The sequence below is a fragment of the Salmo trutta genome, chromosome 32, assembly GCF_901001165.1.
Source record: "Salmo trutta chromosome 32, fSalTru1.1, whole genome shotgun sequence".
NCBI lineage: Eukaryota > Metazoa > Chordata > Actinopteri > Salmoniformes > Salmonidae > Salmo > Salmo trutta.
The window spans coordinates 1756749-1782631 of record NC_042988.1 but is presented as its reverse complement, the minus strand read 5'-3'; the positions used below and the strand labels follow the sequence as shown (position 1 = coordinate 1782631).

General features: G+C 44.3%; 1 protein-coding gene across 4 annotated transcripts in view; it reads right to left on the bottom strand.

Annotated features, from left to right (window-relative positions):
* Positions 1-10590: 10590 nt before the first annotated feature.
* Positions 10591-25883, bottom strand: part of cramp1 (cramped chromatin regulator homolog 1) — a 49643-nt gene continuing 34350 nt past the window's right edge. For 3 of the 4 annotated variants that reach the window (XM_029727012.1, XM_029727010.1, XM_029727008.1), the window contains exons 15-20: positions 25760-25870; positions 20672-20841; positions 20264-20459; positions 19968-20132; positions 16697-16842; positions 10591-12716 (exon numbers count right to left, since the gene is read on the bottom strand). In XM_029727012.1, the coding sequence (XP_029582872.1) occupies positions 12603-12716; positions 16697-16842; positions 19968-20132; positions 20264-20459; positions 20672-20841; positions 25760-25870 (902 nt within the window). In that variant the 3' untranslated portion in view covers positions 10591-12602. The remainder of the gene's footprint in view (positions 12717-16696; positions 16843-19967; positions 20133-20263; positions 20460-20671; positions 20842-25759; positions 25871-25883) is intronic. The other variant, XM_029727009.1, reaches the window with a different exon arrangement.

Sequence of the window (25883 nt, the reverse complement as noted above, 5' to 3'; positions counted from 1 at the left end):
GTTCACGTGTACACGCTGTCGTACACATCAATTCAGAGCATCCCAAACATGCTCAACGGGTGACATGCCTGTTGAGTATACAGGCCATGGAAGAACTGGGACATTTTCAGCTTCCAAGAATTGTGTACAGATCCTTTCGACATAGGGCCGTGCATTATCAGGCTGAAACATGAGGTGATGGCAGTGGATGAATGGCACGACAATGGGCCTCAGGATCCAGTCACGGTATCTCTGTGCATTGAAATTGCCATCGATAAAATGCAATTGTGTTCGTTGTCCGTAGTTTATGCCTGCCCATGCCATAACCCCACCATGGGGCACTCTGTTCACATCGTTGGCTTCAGCAAACCACTCGCCCACACGACGCCATACTATCTGCCCGGTACAGTTGAAACCGGGATTTATCCATGAAGAGCACACTTTTCCAGCGTGCCAATGGCCATTGAAGGTGAACATTTACCCACTGAATTTGGTTACGACGCCAAACTGCAGTCGGGTTAAGACCCTGGTGAGGAGGACGAGTGACAAGGGCCATCGAAGGTGAACATTTACCCACTGAATTCGGGTTACGACGCCGAACTGCAGTCAGGTTAAGACCCTGGTGAGGATGACGAGCACACAGATTAGCTTCCCTGAGGCGGTTTCTGACAGTTCATGCAGAAATTCTTGGGTTGTGCAAACCTACAGTTTCATCAGCTGTCCGAGTGGCTGGTCTCAGACTATCCCACAGGTGAAGAACCTGGATGTGGAGGTCCTGGGCTGGCATGGTTACACATGGTCTGTGGTTGTGAGGACGGTTGGACGTACTGCCAAATTCTCTTAAACGAGGTTGGAGGCAGCTTATGATAGAAACATTTACATTAAATTCTCTAGCAACAGCTCTGGTGGGCATTCCTGCAGTCAGCATGACAATTGCACATTTTGGGTGCTCCCGCTTCTCCAGGTCTGACGAAGTTGATGTGGTGGCCTTTGTTGGTGGAAGTTCTCTTTTTGCTCTGATCCTTCGAGGATGTCGCCCAGTTCCCTCAAAACTTGACATCTGTGGCATTGCGTTGTGTGACAAAACTGCACATTTTAGAGTGGCCTTTTATTGCCCCCAGCACAAGGTGCACCTGTGTAATGATCGTGCTACTTGATATGCCACACCTGTCAGGTGGATGGATTATATTGGCAAATTAGAAATTCTCATTAACAGGAGACAATGCTCACAAAATTTAAGAGAAATAAGCTTTTTGTGCATATGGAACATTTCTGTGAACTTTTATTTCAGCTCATGAAACATGGGACCAACACTTTACATGTTGCATTTATATTTTTGTTCAGTATAAATAAGACCTAAGTCAGTGTGTCAAGTCAATGGTCAAAAATCTTTGCCTACTACTCAAACTGCATACTAGTCGTACTATATACTATTTAGAACATTATGTTTAGTAAAAACGAATGCAGTAAGCAACAAAAATCAGCATACTAGGCTCATCTTTTTGGTACAGCGCGTCCCCTCAGCTGATTATCAGCTGTTGTCAAACGCACATGGGTCTCGAAAGACAATTCTCTTCCTCATTAGTGTGCAGCAATTCTACTAGATGAAAAGCCGAAATTAGTATGACATCCTAGCATTTAAAACAAATGTCACATACTTTAGTTGTCCTGAGTTTGCACAGAACTCAGACCAATGAAGACACTCAAGTTTTTTAATCCTGTATCTCTTGACACATTCACAAAATAGTTCTGGCCTCTAAACCTTCCAGCTGTCTACTGGACACTATTCCAACTAAACTACTGAAAGAGCTACTTCCTGTGCTTGGCCAATAATAAATGTTTCCCTATCCTCCGGATGTGTAAAAATCGAAATAGCTGTTTCTCAGCAACTCACTACCTTCCTGACAACAAATAATGTATACAAAGCACTCTAGTCTGGTTATGTACGCCATCATAGTACTGAGACCGCACTCATGAAGGTGGTAAATTACCTTTTAATGACGTCAGACCAAGGCTCTGCATCTGTCCTCCTGCTCCTAGACCTTAGTGCCACTTGACGCCATCGATCGCCATTCTTTTGGAGATGGCAAACCCTAAATTGTTCTAGTTGTTGCCTGGTTTAGATCTGTCAGAAAGATATCAGTTCATCTCTGTGGAGGGTTTATCCACTGACAAATCATTGGTAAGTTTGTGTTTCTCACAGTTTTGTTCTAGGACCACTGTTGTTTTCAATATACAGTATATCCTACCTCTTGGTTATGTCATTCGGAAACACAATGTCAACTTTTACTGCTATTCAGACGACACACAGCTGTACATTTCTATGAAACATGGTGAAGCCCCAAAATTGCCTATCCTGGAAGCCTATGTTCTTCTTTTAAACTCGGACAAAACAGAGATGCTAGCTCTAGGTCCCAAAAAACAAAGATCTGCTGTTAGATCTGACAATTAATCTCGACGATAATACACTTGTCTCAAATAAAAGTGAAGGACCTTGGCATTACTCTGGACCCTGAACTCTTTTGACGACCACATCAAAAATATTTAAAGAGCAGTTTTTTTCCCCATCTTTGTAACATTGTAAATATCAGAAACTGTTTGTCAAAAAAATATGCAGAAAAGCTTTTGTCACTTCAAGATTAGACTACTGCAATGCTCTACTCTTCGGGTTAACCAGATAAGGCACTAAATAAAACTTAAACTAGTGCTAAATAGGGCTGCTAGAATCTTTACTGAAACCTACAAATTTGAACATATTACTCCAGTGCTGGCCTCTCTCCACTGGCTTCCTGTTAAGGGTAGGGCTGATTTCAAGGTTTTACTGCTAACCTACAAAGCATTACATGGCTCCTACCAACAGTATATCTCCGATTTGGTTCTGCCGTACATACCTACACCTACGCTCATGACGCAGTCCTCTTTATTGTTCTTAGAATTTCTAAGCAAACAGCTGGAGGCAGAGCTTTCTACTATGGAGCTCAATTTTTATGGAATGGTCTGCCGATCCATATGAGAGACGCAGACTGTCTCAACCTTTTAAGTCTTTACTGAAGACTCATCTCTTCAGTAGAACCTATGATTGAGTGTAGTCTGGGGTGCGAAGGTGAACAGCAAGGCACTGCAGTGACGAACCACCCTTGCTGTCTCTGCCTGGCCCGCTCCCCTCTCTCCATTGGGATTCTCTGCCTCTGATCCTATTACGAAGGCTGAGTCACTGGCTCGCTCGTGCTCTCCCATGCCGTCTCTAGAAGGGGTGCATCACATCATGCCAGGCTTTTTTCACTATACTCGACTTGAATGGGTTGAGTCACTGGCGTGAACTTCTTGTCCAGTTTTGGGGCTCGTGCGGTGAGGGGAGATCTTCATGGCCTATACTTGGCCATGTCACAGGGTAGTAAGTTAGTGGTCTGTTGATATCCCTTTGGTGGTGTGTGTGCATTGGCAAAGTGGGTGGGGTTATATCCTGCCTGGTTTTCCCTGTCCGGAGGTAATTTCAGACTGGGCCAGTGTCCCCCGACCCCCCCTCTTAGTCTCCAGTAGACCTGTTGCACTCTCTATAACAACTGACCCTGGTGGTCATTTATGAACATCTTGAAGAAAAATCTGGGCTTAAAGTTCATGTACTCTTATAATCTCCAACCAGCATAGCCAGAAGAGGACTGGCAACCCTTCAGAGCCAGATTTCTCTCTAGGTTTCATCCTTTCTATGGAGGTTATCCTAGGCACTGTGCTTCTACTACTGCATTGCTTGCTCTAAGGGTTTTAGGCTGGTTTTCTGTATAAGCACTGACAACTACTGATGTAAAAAGGGCTTTATAAATACATTTGATTTGCTGATTGCTAATATACAACTTTTTTTACATACCCAAAATGCCTACTATTTAGAACGCAAGTACAGGTATTCGGACACAGCGGCAGCCGACTTCAACTGGGTAAACGCAGACACCCTTTCCTCGCACCTCATTTGCCATGATTGCATACTTTTCCATCTTGCGCTGGTATACCTCTTCGCACTTCTACTCGCAGCTTTTTCGCCTTCACTGCCGATATCATGATGTGTGGACGGAGAGTAGTGACAATGTCAGGGGGAAGCTTAGCCGTCTGTCCAGGTCAGCACGCATCTCCCACGTCCTGGCTTGTTCTAGGATGCCATCTTTCTTGGCTCTGCCTGCTCCCAGTTCTCCAAGCCTGACAAAGTTGATGTGGTGGCCTTTGTTGGTGGGAGTCATCTTTTTCCTCCTCTCCTTCGAGGATATCGGCCAGTTACCTCAACTTGGTCATGCCTCAATCTGTTTTTAACCTTTATTTAAGTCAGTTAAGAACAAATTCTTATTTACAATGACGGCCTTCACCGGCCAAACTCAGACGACGCTGGGCCAATTGTGCGCTGCCCTATGGGACTACCAATCACGGCCGGTTGTGATACAGTCTGGATTTGAACCAGGTTGTCTGTAGTGACGCCTCTAGCTGAAATGCAGTGCCTTAGACCACTGCGCCACTTGGGAGCCCTGTAGCGGCCTTGGGAGAGGGTGACAGTACAGGATGTTAATACATGTGCCAGGTTTGTTACAGAGAGGCCTCACTAAAAACCCTATGTATGTTAGTTAGTGGAGGGTGGGAGCATGTCATAGACGGATCTTAACTGGAAGTGGATTCTGGCAGGCTTCATCCTCCACAGCTCACCCCAAGAAAGACTCCTCTCTGTTGTCTCCTACCTTGTCCAGGCTCACTGTGCTCCCAACCATACTGCTTTAGCCCTTTTCTGTTCCTCCCCCATTTTCCTGACTTCCTGCTGCACCAGGTGCCTCCTTTCGGTGATGTTGGCTTTGGCCCAGTATGTGGTTTGTGCTGTTCCAAGGCCCTCTCTTCCTTCGCAGATGTTCCCCACTATGTCACTGTGCTGCAGCCTGCTCTCGGACTGGTTGACGGCACTGGTGGCAGACCATTTCCTTCCTATCATGGCACCTTGTATCTTCAGGTCTTTGGAGTCCCGGAGGGTCATCACAAGCCTGGCCTTTGCTACTTTGAATTTTTCTGCCAGTGATGAGATTGGTAGTTGTAGCTCTCTTGAGAAGCTGGGGCACGCCAAGCCATCTGCCAGGGTGTCGGTGTGCAGCTCTCTCTAGTGTCTCTGCTGTTGATAAGGTGAACTCATACAGGTTATTCAGGAGAGAACAGAGTACTGGTACATCCAGGGTTTGGATTTACCAGGGAGGCTTTCTTTCAACCGGGTCTGTAGGCACTTGATGTTATAGCTGTCCTTCAGGGTCTTGGCGTACCACTTTCCCAGGCACTTGATAGGGTTATTGATGATTGATGGAATTACCTTTTTCTGCATTGTCATGGTGAACCTGTCGGTCACCTTGCCTTTTCTTATTACCAGGCTTCTTGTTTTGCGAGGTTTGAATGTCATCCTGGCCCATCCTGCCGTTTCCTCCAGAGCTGACAAGACTCATCGTGCCTGCACATGGGCGGCGGTAGTGATGGTGAGGTCATCAATAAACCCTATTCTGTGGTTGTCGGATTCTTCCCGGGTCTCGTGACTTTGACAGCATATTTGATGATCAAGTTAATTCCCATCACGAATAGTGTCACTGTGATGGTACATTCTGTGACTATTCTCCTTTCCAGCGCTTGCCATGATGTGACGTTATTGTCTGAGAACCTGAGGTTGATGTTGCTGTAGTAGCTGCTGATCAGCCTTTGGGTGTTTTTGGGAATGTGGTAGAGCTTCAGGTCTTCGAAGATCAGGGAGTGGGGAAGGAAGCCATATGTGTTGGCTAAGTCCAGCCAGATAACCGTGACATCACTGCCATTGATCTTGGCCTCCCTTATCAAATGTTTGATGGCTCTTGCGTGATCAATACACCCATGGAATCCTGGTATGTCTCCCTTCTGGACAGATGAGTCAGTGTAGTTGTTTCTCATTTAGGTGGTGTCTTCTTGCAAGGATGGATAAGATTGTTCTTCCATGCTGAGTATGAATATGGTGTGGAACTGGGTCATGTTGGAAGAGTTATTTTCTTTGGGGACAAAAATTCCTTCAGCCCTCTGCCAGCATGTTGGTATCTCTCCCTTCCTCCAAACATTCTGGTCAGCTTCGATAGCCTGCATAGGAGTTTAGGGCACATTTTGTAGACCTTGTATGGAAATCCATTTGGACCAGGTACCGATCTTGCTCTGGCCTTCTTCACCACGACATCCCTCCATGTTGGAACTCAGGTTGGTTGATTGGTGAAATTCTCAAGCACGGTCCAAAAAGGTTAGTTCCTTCCCTGGTCGGAGTGTGTTTCTTTGAGGTAGGTACCCTTCTATCTCCACCTTAGTTGCCTGAAGATTGCCAGATCTCTCCCCTTCCAGTGTAAATTAAATTGAGTGGAAGGGGTTGGAGATAAACTTGGCCCTCTCCTTTGCTGTCTCCCGTCTCCTTGTTCTTGCCCTTTCCGCATTCTGGAGTGACTTCAGGGTTACTCTGTGTCCTGCAGTTCCTGTAGCGCTTTGAAGCACTTCATGAGTGACTGCAGTTCTTTGCGAAGCCTTAAAACCACGTTCTGTCTGTTGGGTTGATTGTTGCCTGTTGCTCTCTTGGCCTCTTCATTGTCAAATATTTCACTGCTCACCGCGGGCACAAGCTTTTTTCTTTTCCACATTTCCCACCAGTGTTGTTTCTAGGATGTTGTCCATGTCATCATCCAGCTGTTGCCAGGCTGCTTTGTTGTTAATCTGTGGCCACTTGACATTCCTTGCTCTGGGTTCCACATCCTCTGGGGGTCTCTGACTTTCTCCTCCTTTAAAGGCGTGGCAGCCTCCAAGTTTTTCAGTTGCGGAGAGGCCTTCAGCACAGTGGTGCGTTTCCTGGCTGGAAACCTCCTGCGTCTCACCAGATACCAAGTCTGTACGCTGCTGCTTTGTTGGCTCAGGTCGGCACTTCGCCTTCGTTTGGTGGATTTGTAGTCTTAATGTTCCTACAGTTTTATGCAGTGGCATCTTGTTCCACTTTCTGCAAGCCTTGTCGTTAGTGTTACCCGTCCAAGTAAACACCTCTCGGAAGGCCCTGGGGGTATGGTTCCTTTTGGTTTGCTTGGGGTTGCCCCCTTGCAGAGGACTGTGGTGGGGTGCTAGTCCAACTCACCCCGCACTAGACTTTCCTATTACTCATCGGTCTCTCCAGCATCACCATTCTCCTCTAAAATTGATTGAATTGTTTTTTTCCTCTCTCAATCTACACACAACACCCCATAACAACAAGGAAAAAACAGGTTTTTAGAAATATTTGCACATTTTTTACAAATAAACTGAAATATCACATTTACTTAAGTATTCAGACCCTTTACGCAGCACTTTGTTGAATCAATTTTGGCAGCGATTACAGCCTTGAGTCTTCTTGGGTATGACACTACAAGCATGGCACACCTGTATTTGGGGAGTTTCTCCCATTCTTCTCTGCAGATCCTCTCAAACTCTGTCAAGTTGGATGGGGAGCGTCGCTGCACAGCTATTTTCAGGTCTCTCCAGAGATGTTCGATTGGGTTCAAGTCCGGGCCACTCAAGGACATACAGACATTTGACCTGTTGGAAGGTGAACCTTCTCCCCAGTCTGAGGTCCTGAGCGCTCTGGAGCAGGTTTTCATCAAGGATCTCTGTTCTTTGCTCCGTTCATCTATCCCTCGATTCTGACTAGTCTCCCAGTCCCTGCTGCTGAAAAACATCCCCACAGCATGATGCTGCCACCACCATGATTCACCGTAGGGATGGTGCAAGGTTTCCTCCAGAACGTGACGCTTGGCATTCAGGCCAAAGAGTTCAATCTTGGTTTCACAGACCAGAGAATTTTGTTTCTCATGGACTGAGAGTCCTTTTGGAAGGTTCTCCCATCTCCACAGAGGAACTCTGGAGCTCTGTTAGAGTGACCATCGGGTTCTTGGTCACCTCTCTGTGCCTTGACACAATCCTGTCTCGGAGCTCTACGGACAATTCCTTTGACCTCATGGCTTGGTTTTTGCTCTGACATGCATTGTCAACTGTGGGACCTTGTATAGACAGGTGTGTGCCTTTCCAAATCATTTCCAATCAATTGAATTTAGCACAACTGGACTCCAGTCTAGTTGTAGAAACAGGATGCACCTGAGCTAAATTGAGTCTCAAAAATGTCTAAAAACCTGTTTTTGCTTTGTCATTATTGGGTATTGTGTGTAGATTGATGCGCAAAAAAAACAATGTAATACATTTTTGAATAAGGCTGTAATGTAACAAAATGCGGAAAAGGGGAAGGGGTCTGAATACTTTCCGAATGCACTGTACATGTAGAATGTCTCACCCATGTGGAAGCTAGGTGAATTGCAATACTTAGGCTGAATATAAACAACTTTTAGCATTTTAGCAACTAGATAATGTCAGGGCGATTTCTGCCATTGATGATTCTGCTTGTGAAATATCCACGCCTCTGAGTGACGCTGATGGAATAGAAAAGAGCGGGAGGCCTCATCTGTTGACCTTCAGATGCACAGCCTTTGGAACGAAAAAAAAAAAACAGTTGGGAGAGTATAAGTCTCCCATTCAAATGTGTTCCGTTTCAAGTTGTGGGAACAAAGACATATGAATGCCACCAGAGGAAAGTCAAACAAAAGCCAAAGAGAAATATGCTGCTGAAATTAGCAAGAAGGCAGTCAGTTCAAAGACAGATCTTTGTCATTTATACCATGTACCTTTACATTTCATTTTAATAAATGTTGAAGTACTAACTAACAATGGAATGTTCCTCAGTCCCATCTTCAATTTTATTGACTGTCTTTAAAAACGAGTGTCCCAACTCTGGTCACTAAAGATCCTATGGCACTTATTGCAAGAGTATGTCATGATATCAAACTATTCTAATCATGTAATACATTTAAAAAAAGTACGATGTACATTTGTCATTTAGCAGACGCTCTTATCCAGAGCGAGTGCATACATTTCATACTGTATGTAATACTGTATGAACAATGTATAAAACAATAATCAGACAGCATGGTGAAGAAGGAGCAACAGCACCTCAAACAACCTCAGGAAGCTGAAGAAATTTGGCTTGTCACCTAAAACACACTCAAACTTCTACAGGTGCACAATCGAGAGCATCCTGTCGGGCTGTATCACTGCCTGGTATGGCAACTGCACCGTCCTCAACCGCAAGGCTCTCCAGAGGGAAGTGCGGTCTGCACAACGCATCACCGGGGGAAAACTACCTGCCCTCCAGGACATCTACAGCACCCGATGTCACAGGAAGGCCAAAAAGATCATCAAGGACAACAACCACCCGAGCCACTGCCTGTTCACCCAGCTATCATCCAGAAGGCGAGGTCAGTACAGGTGCATCAAAGCTGGGACCGAGACTGAAAAACAGCTTCTATCTCAAGGCCATCACACAGCCATCACTAACAGAAAGGCTGCTGCCAACACTCAAATCTCTGGCCACTTTAATAAATGGATCACTAGTCACTTCAAATAACGGCACTTTAAATGTTTACATATCCCACATTACTCATCTCATATGTATATACTGTATTCTATACCATCTACTGCATCTTGCTTATGCCGCACAGCCATCACTCATCCATATATTTATATGTACATATTCTTATTCATCCCTTTACATTTTGGAGTATAAGGTAGGCATTGTGAATTTGTTAGATTACTTGTTAGATATTACTGCACTGTCGGAACTAGAAGCATAAGCATTTTGCTACACTCGCATTAACACACGTGACCAATACACATACATGTTTATGTGACCAATAAGATTTGATATCTAAAAACAGTTAAAACGAATTAACTTTTGTCCTCTGAGGAGCCTGGATGGGCTAATAATTACTATTAATTTTTTAATTGAGTATGTAATTGAGTATGTAATTGCACATTTCGATACAGCACTTACCCCAGTGTTTCACCCAAAAGGCTCAGATTTTTCTGTTTTCAACTATGCAGATCGGCCTCTGTCTCACTGGGCCATGGCTCTGGCGGACCTGCTCTCACTTAGGGCCAAAGCCAGGCCACTTGTACTTTTCAGATTCACATAACAATAGCTAACTGAACTAAACACCTTCTCATGAAGCAACTGTTTTGATTATGCAGAGGTTGTTGATTCTGGTCTTCACTATCAGCTCTAGCTACGTGAATACAATTTCCCTCGTATAACATAAGGTTGTATATACTAGTGAAGACCTGAGCTCCGCCGTACACCTTACACTGTAAAGAGCTTTGGGTGTCTAGAAAAGCGGCATGTAAGTCCAATTATAATAGTGTTTTGCCATATTCCATGCCTTTGTACAAATGGAAACTGGTACATAATACCAAAAGCTACGTTAAGTTAAATAAATGACTCGGTGTAAAATAAAGTAAGAGGGTTGAAGTTTATCTTAAATCAATAATGAATATATATTTGTGATTGTGAAACTGTACATTTTACTTGTGGCTAAAATAAATCTAAAATCAAGATGTGTCAATCTGTTTGTCTGCATGCCATTTTAAAAATACAGATATTGAAGTAAACCTATTTTGGGTTAAGAAAAGTAACTATGAGTAAGGGAAAACATGATAAGCTTGCAAGCTGACTTTGATTAAGACATCCGATTACCCTTTTGCATTTAGAACAGTCGGTTTTATTATAGCTAATAAAAAAACAGAATCATTGATGGAACACTAGATAGAAGAAACGCATGGCTCTCGTCTCCCCAGCAAGCCGGTTGGCATACACACCCCACCTCATCTGATTGGTCATTGCCCGCGAACCATAAACCGGAATACGCACAATATCACACTAACTCTGACTTTGTGGCTAAAGTAACTAATGACAACCAATTTTGTATGGGCCCAATTTTTTATTATTAAACACTCTCCAATATTACTGCTGATATATTATGGTATTTTTCTGAAATTACAATGCAAAAATATTACATAGCTCATTTTAAAACAAACATTTTTTTTCCTCAACCTGTTTACAATAAATAGTCCAAATAAGAATAATTTACAGTATTATGTTACAAAAGCGCAGTGAATACTGGAATTGCTATAGATTAAAGTTACACACAAAGAGAAAGGACTCCATGCCCCAATTTAAAAGACACCTGCTATAGAAGTCTTTAGACATAATCCACATTTGTAGCTTGAACATTTCTTTTAGTGTGTTAAAAAATAAAATAAAAATCTGACATTTAGTATTTGAACATTGTGTCAATGTGATTACTCATCAAAATCCTTAGCTGACATCTAGGCATTGGGTGTGTCTGAATTGGCAACCTATTCCCTACATAGCGTACTCCTTTTGACCTGGGCCCTATAGGCTCTGGTCAAAAGCAGTGCACTATATAGGAAATAGGGTGCCATTTTGGACACAGTCCTGGAAACAAGCTTCATCATTTCTGGCATTTGCTGCAATGTAGTCAGGCAGGAACTCGAGCGTAGTAATCTGATGCCGGACTGCATAGTTGATGATACAAACATTGGTTGATGCAATGCAACATCTTCAATTTAGCCATCCTGGAGCATGACCCTATTTCTGTGTCTAAAACCCCTCATAATATGATTGATCCTTTAGTCAGCTGGGAACCTCTAAAATACGCCCCTCGACTGACAATCAACCAGGCATCATAGGATAGAGTGCCGTGTGGTGTTAAACAAAAGCACACAAGGGTTGCATTCAGTTGGGCGCAACGTTACAAAACATTTTGCTACAGAAATGAGCTTTTGGTTGAGAAGAAAAAACAGAGACTAACACAGATATGTTGCTGGGTGAGTTGGAGTAGATGTTCAAGTGAAGTGTCAAACTTTTTTGCATTGATATGGAGGGAGGGGGACACGTATGCTTGGCCTGGGATACAAATTCATATCAGTTCCACTCATATGGCTTGTTCAGTTTCAACAGATTAAATTATTAAGAGGTGTTAGTTCACGTGGACGTATTAAACTGACAAGACAGAGAAGGACACGCTACCAGCAGTTCAGAAGTTCGTCAGTAGTTATTTTCAAGTTTGTCTGACATTTACATTTTGCATTCAAGTGTCTTCGGTTTGATATTTCTCAGAGGGAAGAGGGAGACAAGAGGACAAGGACAGACCCAGTCTTTTGTTCATATATGGCATTGTTTTTTTCTTTACATGAGGTTGAGTTTTGTAAACGGGATTCATATTTTAAGTGTTAAAAAAAAAAGAAGAAAAAAAAAGGATGGCTTGCTTGGCAGAACAGACAGAATGGTCCAAACAAACAAGCCAGCTGGAACCCATAAGAACCAGTTTAAATCAGTCAGAACTATCTGAAACTGTTTTCGAACCCATCAGAATCAGTTGAAAACAGTTCCAAACTAATCAGAACCAGTTAAAACCGGTCCACAGGTCTTCAGAACCAGAGGAAACCATTTGAGAACCCATTAGAAACAATCAGAAAGAGTTTAAAACTGTTCCAGTTGGACTGTGCTAAGATAGATTTGAGTGCTTCTTCTGTTCAGGCTAATGGCCTTGGTTATTGCACTTTCTTTCACAAACTATATAGGTGACGGAGTGTCTCTCCACCCCCTACATCCTTGCACTTCTGAAGGAGTGGGAGGGGCAACTGTGACAGACAGATCCTAAACCCTGCCCCAGATTATTTCAAATTTATGAGGGTGTGAGGTGCGGCTCTGTGACAGCCAGCTCCTGTGCCAAATCGTTGAAGCGGGCGATGTAATCCACGCTGCTCTCACTCATCATGCAGGCCAGCTGGGTGTCTACCTGCAGGGATGAAGATAACCACATATTAGATTGTCACGGAATGACTAAAGAACATGCTTCCAGAGTATTGACAAGGGAGTGACTTGTTTTTGATAAATATGCCAAAAAATAATGAATTTGTTGTTGCGCAAAAAAACAAACAATACTACAATATAATGGATTCAAACTCTAAACAAGCTGCCCAGTGACACAAGCCTACCAGACAAGCTAAGTGACTTGCGCGCTTCGAGGCAAGTAACACTGAAGCATGCATGAGAGCACCAGCTGTTCCGGACGACTGATCACACTCGCCGTAGCCGATGCGAGTAAGACCTTTAAACAAGTCAACATTCACAAGGCCGCAAGGCCAGACGGATTGCCAGGACATGTACTCCGAGCATGCGCTGACCAACTGGCAAGTGTCTTCACTGACATTTTCAACCTGTCCCTGGCTGAGTCTGTAATACCTACATGTTTCAAGCATAGTCCCTGTGCCCAAGAACACCAAGGTAACCTACCTAAATTACTACTGACCCATAGCACTCATGTCGGCAGCCATGAAGTGCTATGAAAGGCTGGTCTTGGCTCACAACACCATCATACCAAAAACCCTAGACCCACTCCAATTTGCAAACCGCTACAACAGATCCACAGATGGCGCAAACTCTATTGCACTTAATACTGCCCTTTCACACCTGGACAAAAGGAACACTTACTTGAGAACGCTGTTCATTGACTACAGCTCAGCGTTCAACACAATGGTGCCCTCAAAACTCATCACTAAGCTAAGGACCCTGGGACTAAACACCTCCCTCTGGAACTGGATCCTGGAGTTCCTGAAGGGCCATGGTAAGGGTAGGCAACAACATCTGCCATGCCGATCCTTAACATGTGGGCCCCTAAGGGGTGGTGCTTAGCCCCCTCCTGCACTCCCTGTTCACCCATGACTGTGTGGCCAAGCACAACTCCAACAACATCATTAAGTTTGCCTGATCACTGACAACGAAACAGCCTATAGGGAGGTGGTCAGAGACCTGGAAGTGTGGCAAAAACCCTCTCCCTCAAAGTGATCAAGACAAAAGGAGATGATCATGGACTACAGGAAAAGGAGGTTGAGCATGCACCCATTCTCATCAATGGGACTGTAGTGGAGCAGGTTGAGAACTTCTGTCCACATCACCAACAAAACAATCATGGTCCAAACTAGGGCTGGATGGTATACCGTATTTTTCTTTATGCCGTTATTGATGCACGGACCGGTTTGGGTTTTTACTTTACCTTCTATAATGGTATTTGAATGTTTGGTTTGTTAAATGTGATACGGCGTGTGTAATTACCATTTGTATAGTTCACAACGCTACTTGAGTCATCTCTCTCCATGCCGCTTTCCACACAGACCTAGTCCCAACCCATCACTCAAAGAGCGCATTTGTTGTCGCTTGACCACGAGACACTTTCATTCAGTCTGCATGGTCAATGCAGCACATGTAACAATGTTGTTTCCAATTTGATCTTAATATAAATCCACAAGTGTTCTATAATTACAATATTAGTTTGTGTTAGCCACTAATGCTAATCACTAGTTAGCGGGCTACATACACACACTCATATAATATGAGAGTGTGTGTGTGGGTCCATACTTATTAAATCCAAAATATAAAATACCGTCAAATTTGAAAAATGCCATATACGATACTATATTTTGACCATATCACCCAGCCCTAGTCCAAACACAACAAGACAGTTGTGAAGAGAGCACGGCAATGTCTATTCCCCCTCAGGAGACTTCAAAGATTTGAAATGGGTCTTCAGATCCTCAAAAAGTTATTCAGCTGCACCATTGAGAGCATCCTGACTGGTTGCATCCCCGCCTGGTATGGTAACTGCTCGGCTTCTGACCGCAAGGCGCTACAAAGGGTAGTACGTACGGCCCAATACATCTCTGGGGCAAAGCTTCCTGCCATCTAGGACCTCTATACCAGGCAGTGTCAGAGGACAGCCCTAAAAATGGCCAGACTCCAGCCACCCTAGACAGACTGTTCTCTCTGCTCCTGCATGGCAAGCGGTACCGGAGAACCAAGTCTAGGTCCAAAAAGCTCCTTAACAGCTTCTACCCCCAAGCCATAAGACTACTGAACAGCTACTCAAGTGGTTTCCTGGACAATTTGCATTGACCCCACTTTTTTTTACGTTGCCACTACTCTATATTTATGATCTATTACCTTGTCACTTTACCCCTACCTATATGTACAGTATCAGGTTTGGACACACCTACTCATTCCAGGGTTCTTCTTTATTTTTTACTATTTTCTACATTGTAGAATAATAGTGAAGACATCAAAACTATGACACATATGGAATCATGTAATAACCCAAAGTGTTAACAAATCAAAACACATTTTATATTTGAGATTCTTCAAAACAGCCACCCTTTGTGTGATGACAGCGTTGCACACTCTTGGCATTCTCTCAATCAGCTTCATGAGGTAGTCACCTGGAATGCATTTCAATTAACAGATGCGCCTTGTTAAAAGTTAATTTGTGGAATTTCTTTCCTTAATGTGTTTGAGCCAATCAGTTGTGTTGTGACAAGGTAGCGGTGGTGTACAGAAGATCGGCATATTTGGTAAAAGATCAAGTCCATATTACGGCAAGAACAGCTCAAATAAGCAAAGCGAAATGACAGTCCATCATTACTTTAAGACATAAAGGTCAGTCAATGTGGAAAACTTCAGGAACTTTGAAAGTTTCTTCAAGTGCAGAAGCAAAAACCATCATGCGCTATGAAGAAACTGGCTCTCATGAGGACCGCCACAGTAAAGGAACAGGATAAGTTCATTAGAGAGTTACCAGCCTCAGAAATTGCAGTCCAAATAAATATTAATAAATGTAAGACATCAACTATTCAGAGGAGAACACATTAAACAGGCCTTCATGGTTAATTTCCCGCAAAGAAACCACTACTGTTACAATAAGAAGAAGAGACTTGCTTGGGCCAAGAAACACAATGGACATTAGACCATTGGAAATCTGTCCTTTGGTCTGAGGAGTCCAAATTTGAGATTGTTGGTTCCAACCACCGTGTCTTTGTTAGACGCAGAGTAGGTGAACGGATGATCTCCGCATGTGCGGTTCCCACTGTGAAGCATGGAGGTGGTGGTGTGATGGTGCTTTGCTGGTGACACCATCGGTCATTTATTTAGAATTCAAGGCACACTTAACCAGCATGGCTACCACAGCATTCTGCAGCGATACGCCATCCCAACTGGTTTGTGCTTAGTGGGACTATCATTTGTTTTTCAACAGGACACTGACGCAAAACGCCTCCAGGCTGTGTAAGGACTATTTAAGCAAGGAGAGCGATGGAGTGCTGCATCAGATGACCTGGCCACCACAATCACCCGATCGCAACGCAATTGAGATGATTTGGGATGAGTTGGAACACAGAGTGAAGGAAAAGCAGCCAACAAGTGCTCAGCATGTGGGAACTCCTTCAAGACTGTTGGAAAAGTATTCCTGGTGAAGCTGGTTGAGAGAATGCCAAGAGAGTTCTAAGCTGTCATCAAGGCAAAGAGTGGCTATTTCAAGAATCTGAAATATATTTTGATTTGTTTAATACTTTTTTGGTTTCTACATGATTCCATATGTGTTATATCATAGTTTTGATGTCTTCACAATTATTCTACAATGTAGAAAAAAGTAAAAATAAAGAAAAACCCTGGAATGAGTAGGTGTTGTCCAAACTTTTGACTGGTACTGTACACATTACCTCGACTAACCTGTATCCCTGCACATTGACTTTAGTTTATTTAGTAAATATTTTTCTTAAAACTGCAGTGTTGGTTAAGGGCTTGTAAGTAAGCATTTCACGGTAAGGTCTACACCTGTTGTATTTGGCGCATGTGACAAATACATTTGATTTAAACTGTAAAGAAAAAAAAAAGGTGAAAATCGTGCAAGGGAGGGATGTAGTAATATGCTTCCTACTGGGGTGGTCTTACCTCCGCTACGTCTGGCAGGCCACGGGACTGAAAGGAATCATGGGAGTTGCAGTCCAGAAATCTGGGTCCGAGGAGGGCTGTTCCACTGGAGGGGCCGGAGGAGGTCAGGGAGCTTCGTCTGCCCTTATCAGGGGACACCAGGCTCGCTGTTGGGGGGGGGGGGGGGGGGGGGGGGGAGTGCGTTAAAATTGCTTTAAATTGAAAGAACAACTCAAAACCATCTCAGATGAGCTAATGCTTCTGGGCTCAGAGTAATCCTGCTTCAATTGGCTTCATTAGGTTCAGTTCATTAGAAAATCATCATTGCCAGAGACTGGTGATAGTGGCTGCGTGTGCGTATATACTGTACGTGTGTGTGCATACATACAGTTGAAGTCGGAAGTTTACATACACCTTAGCCAAATACATTTAAACTCAGTTTTTCACAATTCCTGACATTTAATCCTAGTAAAAATTCCCCGTCTTTGGTCAGTTAGGATCACCACTTTATTTTAAGAATGTGAAATGTCATAATAATAGTCGAGAGAATGATTTATTTCAGCTTTTATTTCTTTCATCACATTCCCAGTAGGTCAGAAGTTTACATAAACTCAATTAGTATTTCCTTACAATCAAATGCTGACTGCATTATCTACCAAGAGAATTCTCTTCGATTATATTAGCAGACACCTCAACGGCCCTGAAAGAACATCATTGGACTATGTAAACTGGAAACCACATATCCTGAGGCCGCATTTATTGTAGCTGGGGATTTTAACAAGGATAATCTGAAAACAAGGCTCCCTAAATTTTAATCAGCACACCGAATACGTGACCCGGGCTGGGAAAATTCTGGATCATTGTTACTCTAACTTCTGCGACTCTACAAAGCCATCCCTCGCCCTCCTTTCGGCAAATCTGACCACGACTCCATTTTGTTGCTCCCAGCCTATAGACAGACACTAAAACAGGAAACGCCCATGCTCAGGTCTGTTCAACGCTGGTCCGACCAATCTGATTCCACGCTTCAAGATTGCTTCGATCATGTGGACTGGGATATGTTCCGGATAGCGTCGAACAACATTGATGTATACGCTGATTCGGTGAGCGAGTTTACTAGCAAGTGCATCGGTGATGTAGTACCAACAGCGACTATTAAAACCTTCCCCAACCAGAAACCGTGGATTGATGGCAGCATTCGCGCAAAACTGAAAGAGCGAACCACTGCTTTTAATCAGGGCAAGATGACCGGAAACATGACTGAATACAAACAGTGTAGCTATTCCATCCGCAAGGCAATCAAACAAGCTAAGCGTCAGTATAGAGACAATGTAGAGTCGCAATTCAACGGCTCAGACAAGAGGAATGTGGCAGGGTCTACAGTCAATCACGGACTACAAAAAGAAAACCAGCCCCCCGTCGCGGACCCCGATGTCTTGCTCACAGACAAACTAAACAACTTCTTCGCTCACTTTAAGGACAATACAGCCCCACCGACACGGCCCACTACCAAAACCTGCGGATTCTTTTTCACCGCAGCCAACTTGAGTAAAACATTTAAACGTGTTAACCCTCGCAGGGCTGCCAGCCCAGACGGCATCCCTAGCAGCGTCCTCAGAGCATGCGCAGACCAGCTGGCTGGTGTGTTAACGGACATATTCAATCAACCCCTATCCCAGTCTGCTGTTCCCACATGCTTCAAGAGGGCCACCATTGTTCCTGTTCCCAAGAAAGCTAAGGTAACTGAGCTAAACATCTATCGCCCCGTAGCACTCACTTCCGTCATCATGAAGTGCTTTGAGAGACAAGTCAAGGACCATATCACCTCCACCCTACCTGACACCCTAGACCCACTCCAATTTACTTACCGCCCCAATAGGTCCAGACGACGCAATCGCACTGCCCTAACCCATCTGGACAAGAGGAATACCCATGTAAGAATGCTGTTCATCGACTACAGCTCAGCATTTAGTACCCTCCAAACTTGTCATTATGCTCGAGACCCTGGGTCTCAACCCCGCCCTCTGCAACTGGGTCCTGGACTTTGACGGGCCACCCCCAGGTGGTGAGGGTAGGAAACAACATCTCCCCCTGCTGATCCTCAACACTGGGGCCCCAAAAGGGTGTGTTCTCAGCTCTCTCCTGTACTCCCTGTTCACCCATGACTGCGTGGCCATGCACGCCTCCAACTCAATCATCAAGTTTGCAGACGACACTACAGTGGTAGGATTGATTACCAACAGCGAAGACAGTCTACAGGGAGGAGGTGAGGGCCCTCGGAGTGTGGTGTCAGGAAAACAACCACACACTCAATGTCAACAAAACAAATGAGATGATCGTGGACTTCAGGAAACAGCAGAGGGAGCACCCCCCTATCCACATCGACGGGACAGTAGTGGAGAAGGTGGAAAGTTAACCTCTTATGGCTAGGGGGCAGTATTTTCACGGCTGGATAAAAAACGTACCCGATTTAAGACACGTTCTGTCTCCTAGAGATGAATGTACTTTGGTGCGAAAAGTGCAGACCAACAGCAAAGGACCTTGTGAAGATGCTGGAGGAAACGCTGTTGCGCCACCTTCACCACACTGTCTGTGTGGGTGGACCATTTCAGTTTGTCCGTGATGTGTACGCCGAGGAACTTAAAATCAATTTGTATGCTATTTTTCTCGTAAAAAAGCGATAATATTCCGACCGGGAAACCCTGTTTTAGTTCAAAGACAGAGAAAATAAAAACATGGGGTCGCCTCGTGCACGCGCCTCCAGTCTCTGTTCGACCACTATCAAAATGCGCTAGTGTTTTTCAGCCAGGGCCTGCAAAGCCACCATTCAGCTTTTTGCCGCCTTCTGAGAGCCTATGGGAGCCGTAGGAAGTGTCATGTTACAGCAGAGATCCCCTGTTTTGGATAGAGATGATCAAGAATGCCAAGAAATGGTCAGACAGGGTACTTCCTGTACAGAATCTTCTCAGGTTTTGGCCTGCCAAATGAGTTCTGTTATACTCACAGACACCATTCAAACAGTTTTAGAAACTTTGGAGTGTTTTCTATCCAAAGCTAATAATTATATGCATATTCTAGTTTCTGGGCAGGAGTAATAATCAGATTAAATCGGGTACGTTTTTTATCCGGCCGTGAAAATACTGCCCCCTATCCATAACAGGTTAACAAGAAATTTGTGGAGTGGTGGAACAATGAGTTTTAATAACTCCAACCTAAGTGTATGTAAACTTCGACTTCAACTGTGCATACATATAAAAGTGTGTGTGTGTGTGTGTGTGTGTGTGTGTCTTACATAGCAGGCAGCCAAATGAAGAGTCAGTGGAGTCGTTGGGGTACCACTGAGGGTCGTGGCTGGGGGAAGGGATCCAGCCTCTGGAGGGGCTGACTGAGGTACAGGGTAGGAGCTTAGAGCACTCACTACCATTCAGCTTGGCAGGAGAGAGGGATGCCTCATCACCTGAGAGAGAGAGCGAAAGACAGAGACAGCACGGGAGAGAGATGTAAACAGATTCAGGCTACACTACAAAAGCAGTACAAAATCCTATTTTTGGAAGCACACGCACCTCTAACAATGCCCCCTTCACTTACCGTAGTGTGCCGAGTTGATGGCCAGCTCAATGATTGAGTCACTGATGTGGGTTTGTGGCCCTCCAGGAGCCATGGCTTCCTCTGGGGGTCCCGGGAGAGAGATGTCCAGCAAAGAGGCCACGCTGGGCGGGGAGAGGAGCGAGTCACCTGCTACTCCTGGAGACGGAAGGGGGAGGCCGTTCTGCAGCGAAACCTGCTGGAGGGTTAGTGAAAGAATGATACAGGGTTAGAATTAATGTATAAAAATATGAAAATCTGTGCTCTTATTGGACAAGTTCCTGTAGCACCTCCCTCGTTTAAAACAGTGTCCGGCCTTTTGAACACGACCCAGGTAGAGATAGGGTCCATTGTCTTTTAGATCTCTCCATATCACCGTTTCTCTTTCCCTTCTTTCAGTGTTTCACTCACCTCAGAGGAGGCCTGCTGGAGGAGCAGTGGCTGGGGAGGACCAGGACCAGCATACACCACTCCAGGGTGAGAGGTCAAGAGGGGCCTTCCGTCTGGTCTGGGGGCCTCCAGCTCTCGACAGGGGCTGCCTGGAATGATGCCTGCTGACTTGGCTGCCAAGTCAATGGCACCTGGATGGAAAAACATAGAATCCTCCCACATTAAATTGTCAAGAGTCCGAGTGCGCTAATTTCCAGCCTAGGTGGGCCTTAAAATAGAAGATGGTCTAAAAAGGTGAAAGAGGAGAGAAAAACAAAACATGACCAGGGCCTAAACTGAACACCCACCACCTGCCAAATTAGAGTACATTTTGGCATTGGCGGGTAAGAGGTCTATTTCATCAGCCATGTTGGTGGGTGGACAGGGTTCCACAGTGCGAGAATTTCTCACATTTGTTAATGAAATAACCAAGTATGATCACATTTATTGCAATATACTCTACATGACCAAGGTATGTGAACACCTGTTCGTCAAACATATCATTCCCAAATCATGGGCATTAATATGGAGTTGGTCCCCCCTTTGCGACTATAACCTCCACTCTTCTGGGAAGGCTTTCCACTATATGTTGGAACATTGCTGAGGGGACTTTCTTCCACAAGAGCATTTGTGAGGTTGTAGCGGTATTGTTAGAGACGGGTAAAGATAATGATTTTGTTCGGGCGCCAGGCAGGTATTAATCCTGCCAAAAGGAAAAGGACAGAGAGAGTACCACTACCAGACCCACACACAATCGGCAGAAGAGACTGCCTAGTGTGTAGCCTGTTTTCCAGATATCTTTACTCTTCACTGGCTAAGACACACCATAGAAAACCCATGTCACAGCACAGGGGTAACCCCACCAATAATACCTCATACAATAATAACAATGGCAGAGCAATTGAACGGCAACTTCATAGAAACAATTCACAAGAAAGAACCCAGTCATCAACATTTGAGGATTTGCAATAATCTGTATTACCTCAAAGTGCAGAGGGTATGAATGTGGGTGTGTTCACAGACAAAACAAAGGCCTTAAAATGTCCAAAATCTTCTCAGCCACATGTTATTAGTAACACACCACTTCAATACAGTTCAAATAACACCACACAGACTTGCAAGCAACCTCCCTTTTAACTAAAAATGTCAACCCAAATACTTCTGGCAAGGCAATAATAGTCCAGTGACAATGAACATCAACGGGAAGCGCATGGGAAAAAATAGAACGTCTGCTGCAGTGTAAAGCACTGGAACGATAGAGGGGAGGGAAAGAGAGAGAGCAAAAGATCTTAGCTGTTGACTTCAGACTTGCAGTTGTACTGTCTGTCTGATGATTCGTATGTCAAAGCTTAGCAACAATGTTGCTACTAATCCATAACCGGTGCGGTTCCAAACGATAACAACCACGACCTAGAGCGGTCACAACGATGATTGAGTTAAAGACTTTACAAACTAAACACGCTGAAAATAAACAAGACTTCTGCAGCATTGCACACACAATCAAACTGCAGCGCCAACCAAGAGCTACCTCCCAGAGAGCCGGAAGAGCTGTCTTTATTTCCTCCTTCCTTACTGCTGATGTGCTCTTAAAGTGACAGTGCACGGTGAAGGCTCCATGCAGGATTTCATCACAATGTTGGGAACTGATGTTGGGCTGTAAGGCCTGGCTCGGAGTCGGCGTTCCAATTCATCCCAAAGGTGTTCGATGGGGTTGAGGTCAGGGCTCTGTGCAGGCCAGTCAAGTTCTTTCACGCCGATCTCGACAAACCATTTCTGTAATGACCTCGCTTTTTGCATGGGAGCATTGTCATGGTGAAACAGGAAACGGTCTTCCCCAAATTGTAGCCACAAAGTTGGAAGCACAGAATCGTCTAGAATGTCATTGTATGCTGTAGCGTTAATATTTCCCTTCACTGGAACTAAGGCGCCTTCCTAGAACCATGAAAAACAGCCCCAGACCCTTATTCCTCCTCCACCAAACTACAGTTGGCACTATGCATTTGGGCAGGTAGTGTTCTCCTGGCATCATCCCTGATTCACCACTGCAGAGAACGCATTTCCACTGCGCCAGAGTTCAATGGCAACAAGCTTTACACCGCTCCAGCCGACGCATGGCATTGCACATGGTAATTTTAGGCTTGTGTGCGGCTGATTGGCCTTGGAAACCCATTTCATGAAGCTCCAAACAAACAGTTCTTGTGCGGTTGTTGCTTCCAGAGGCAGTTTGGAACTCGGAGTGAGTGTTTCAACCGAGGATAGACAATTTTTACGCACTACGCGCTTCAGCACTTGGCAGTCCCATTCTGTATGCTTGTGTGGCCTACCACTTCGCGGCTGAGCCGTTTTGCCATTTGACATTCCCACTTCACAATAACAGCACTTAGTTGACCAGGGTAGCTCTAGCAGGGCAGAAAATTGATGAACTGTCTAGTTGGAAAAGGTAGCATCCTATGACGGTGCCACGTTGAAAGTCACTGAACTCTGCAGTAAAGCCATTCTACTGCCAATGTTTGTCTATGGAGATTTTTGATTGCATACACCTGTCAGCAATGGGTGTGGCTGAAATAGCCGAATCCATTAAATAGCAGGGGTATCCACAGACATTTTTGTGTATGTATGCATGTACAGTTGAAGTCGGAAGTTTACATACACTTAGGTTAGAGTAATTAAAACTCGTTTTCCAACCACTCCACAAATGTCTTGTTAACAAACTATAGTTTTGGCAAGTCGGTTAGGACATCTACTTCGTGCATGACACAAGTCATTTTTTCAACAATTGTTTACAGACAGATTATTTCACTTGTAATTCACTGTATCACAATTCCAGTTGTTTACAGACAGCTTATTTCACTTATAATTCACTGTATCACAATTCCAGTGGGTCAGAAGCTTACATACACTAAGTTGATTGTGCCTTTAAACAGCTTGGGAAATTCCAGAAAATGTCATGGCTTTATAAACTTCTGATAACTCAAATGATGTCAATTAGCCTAATTGGAGGTGTACCTGTGGGTGTATTTCAATGCCTACCTTCATGCCTCTTTGCTTGACATCACGGGAATACCAAAAGATAATCAGCCAAGACCTCAAAAAAGAATTGCCCTCCACAAGTCTGGTTCATCCTTGGAAGCAATGTCCAAATGCCTGAAGGTACCACACGTTCATCTGTACATACAATGGTATGCAAGTATAAACACCATGGGACCACACAGCCGTCATACCGCTCAGGAAAGAGACGTGTTCTGTCTCCTAGAGATGAACGTACTTTGGTGTGAAAGTGCAAATCAATCCCAGAACAGCAGCAAAGGACCTTGTGAAGATGCTGGAGGAAACGGGTACAAAAATATCTATATCCACAGTAAAACGAGTCCTATATCGACATAACCTGAAAGGCCTCTCAGCAAGGAAGAAGCCACTGCTCCAAAACCACCATAAAAAAGCCAGACTACGGTTTGCAACTGCACATGGGGACAAAGACCATACTTTTTGGAGAAATGTCCTCTGGTCTGGCCATAATGACCATCGTTATGTTTGGAGGAAAAAGGGGGAGGCTTGCAAGCCGATGAACATCATCCCAGCCGTGAAGCACGGGGGTGGCAGCATCATGTTGTGGGGGTGCTGTGCTGCAGGAGGGGATGGTGCACTTCACAAAATAGATGACATCATGAGGGAGGAAAATTATGTGGATATATTAAAGCAACATCTCAAGACATCAGTCAGGAAGTTAAAGCTTGGTTGCAAATGGGTCTTCCAAATGGACAATGACCCCAAGCATACTTCCAAAGTTGTGGCAAAATGGCTTAAGGACAACAAAGTCAAGGTATTGGAGTGGCCATCACAAAGCCCTGACCTCAATCCCATAGAAAATCTGTGGGCAGAACTGAAAAAGTGTGTGCGAGCAAGGAGGCCTACAAACCGGACTCAGTTACACCAGGACTGTCAAGGAGGAATGTGCCAAAATTCACCCAACTTATTGTGGGAAGCTTGTGGATGGCCACCTTAAACATTTCACCCAAATTAAACAATTGAAAGGCAATGCTACCAAATACTAATTGAGTGCATGTAAACTTCTGACTCACTGGGAATGTGATGAAAGAAATAAAAGCTGAAATAAATAATTATCTACTATTATGCTGACAATTCACATTCTTAAAATAAAGTGGTGATCCTAACTGACCTAAGACAGGGAATTGTTACTAGGATTAAATGTCAGGAATTGTGAAAAACTGAGTTTAAATGTATTTGGCTAAGGTGCATGTATACATGTATGTAAATGCTGCAGTAGCTGGTTTCAAAGTATTTCTGACGTTTTGTTTCTTAGCTGGTAAATGAGTCACACAAAGTCAAAGAACTACGAATCCTGTATAGCGCAGCAGCACTGCTGCGCACAGGCATAAAAGTTGGTGTAAAGTCTACTCAAGTGAGACCTCGTCCTCGTGATTCTTGGCTATTAATACCGATACCCTAATATAAAAATGGGCCACATCTCAGGTCATTTAACCTATTTCTTTAGGTTGTTTTTACACATTTTGATATTGCCTATAGGGCGCAAAATTACTGGGACCATTACTGGCAAATAAGCGCGTCACATACGCCTAAAATAACATTGTAGGACTGCGGTTGGGTTTGGGACCAGTTCTTCTGGTAGCATGTGGGAGTTGGACAGAAAGCCAGGGGGTGCAGTATGAAAAGCAGGTGGGATGAATTACAAGACTACTAGTCTGAATCTCTTAATCTCACAGGCACAAACATTAGTCGCGTTAACACGGTAACTTTCACCTCTTAAAACAGGGAAGGTGACATTTTTGGTCTCATCTCTGATATTTTGGTTAAAAGACCCCGGTAACAAACAATGAAACGAAATTAAGCAATATACCACATTACTTCTTAATAGTAATACATTTATTTTAGAAACATCAAAGCATGCTCATCGGTTTAATTTGATAATTTGTGTAATTTTGGAAAGAAATCTGAGTAGCTGGTAGATTTTGTAAATCTACCTGCCACGGTGGCTGATGGACCAAAAAGTTAGTTTCAGGCCCTGAACAGGTAGACAGAAGCGGTACGTACTGGAGAGCTGACTGGACATCCCAGAGCCAGAGGTAATGGGCGGAGTTCTGGGGAGGAGGGGACGGGTGGAGGGAGAGAGACGGGGCTGGATTGGCCGGAAGGAGCCTGTTCCTGAGGGGGGGAC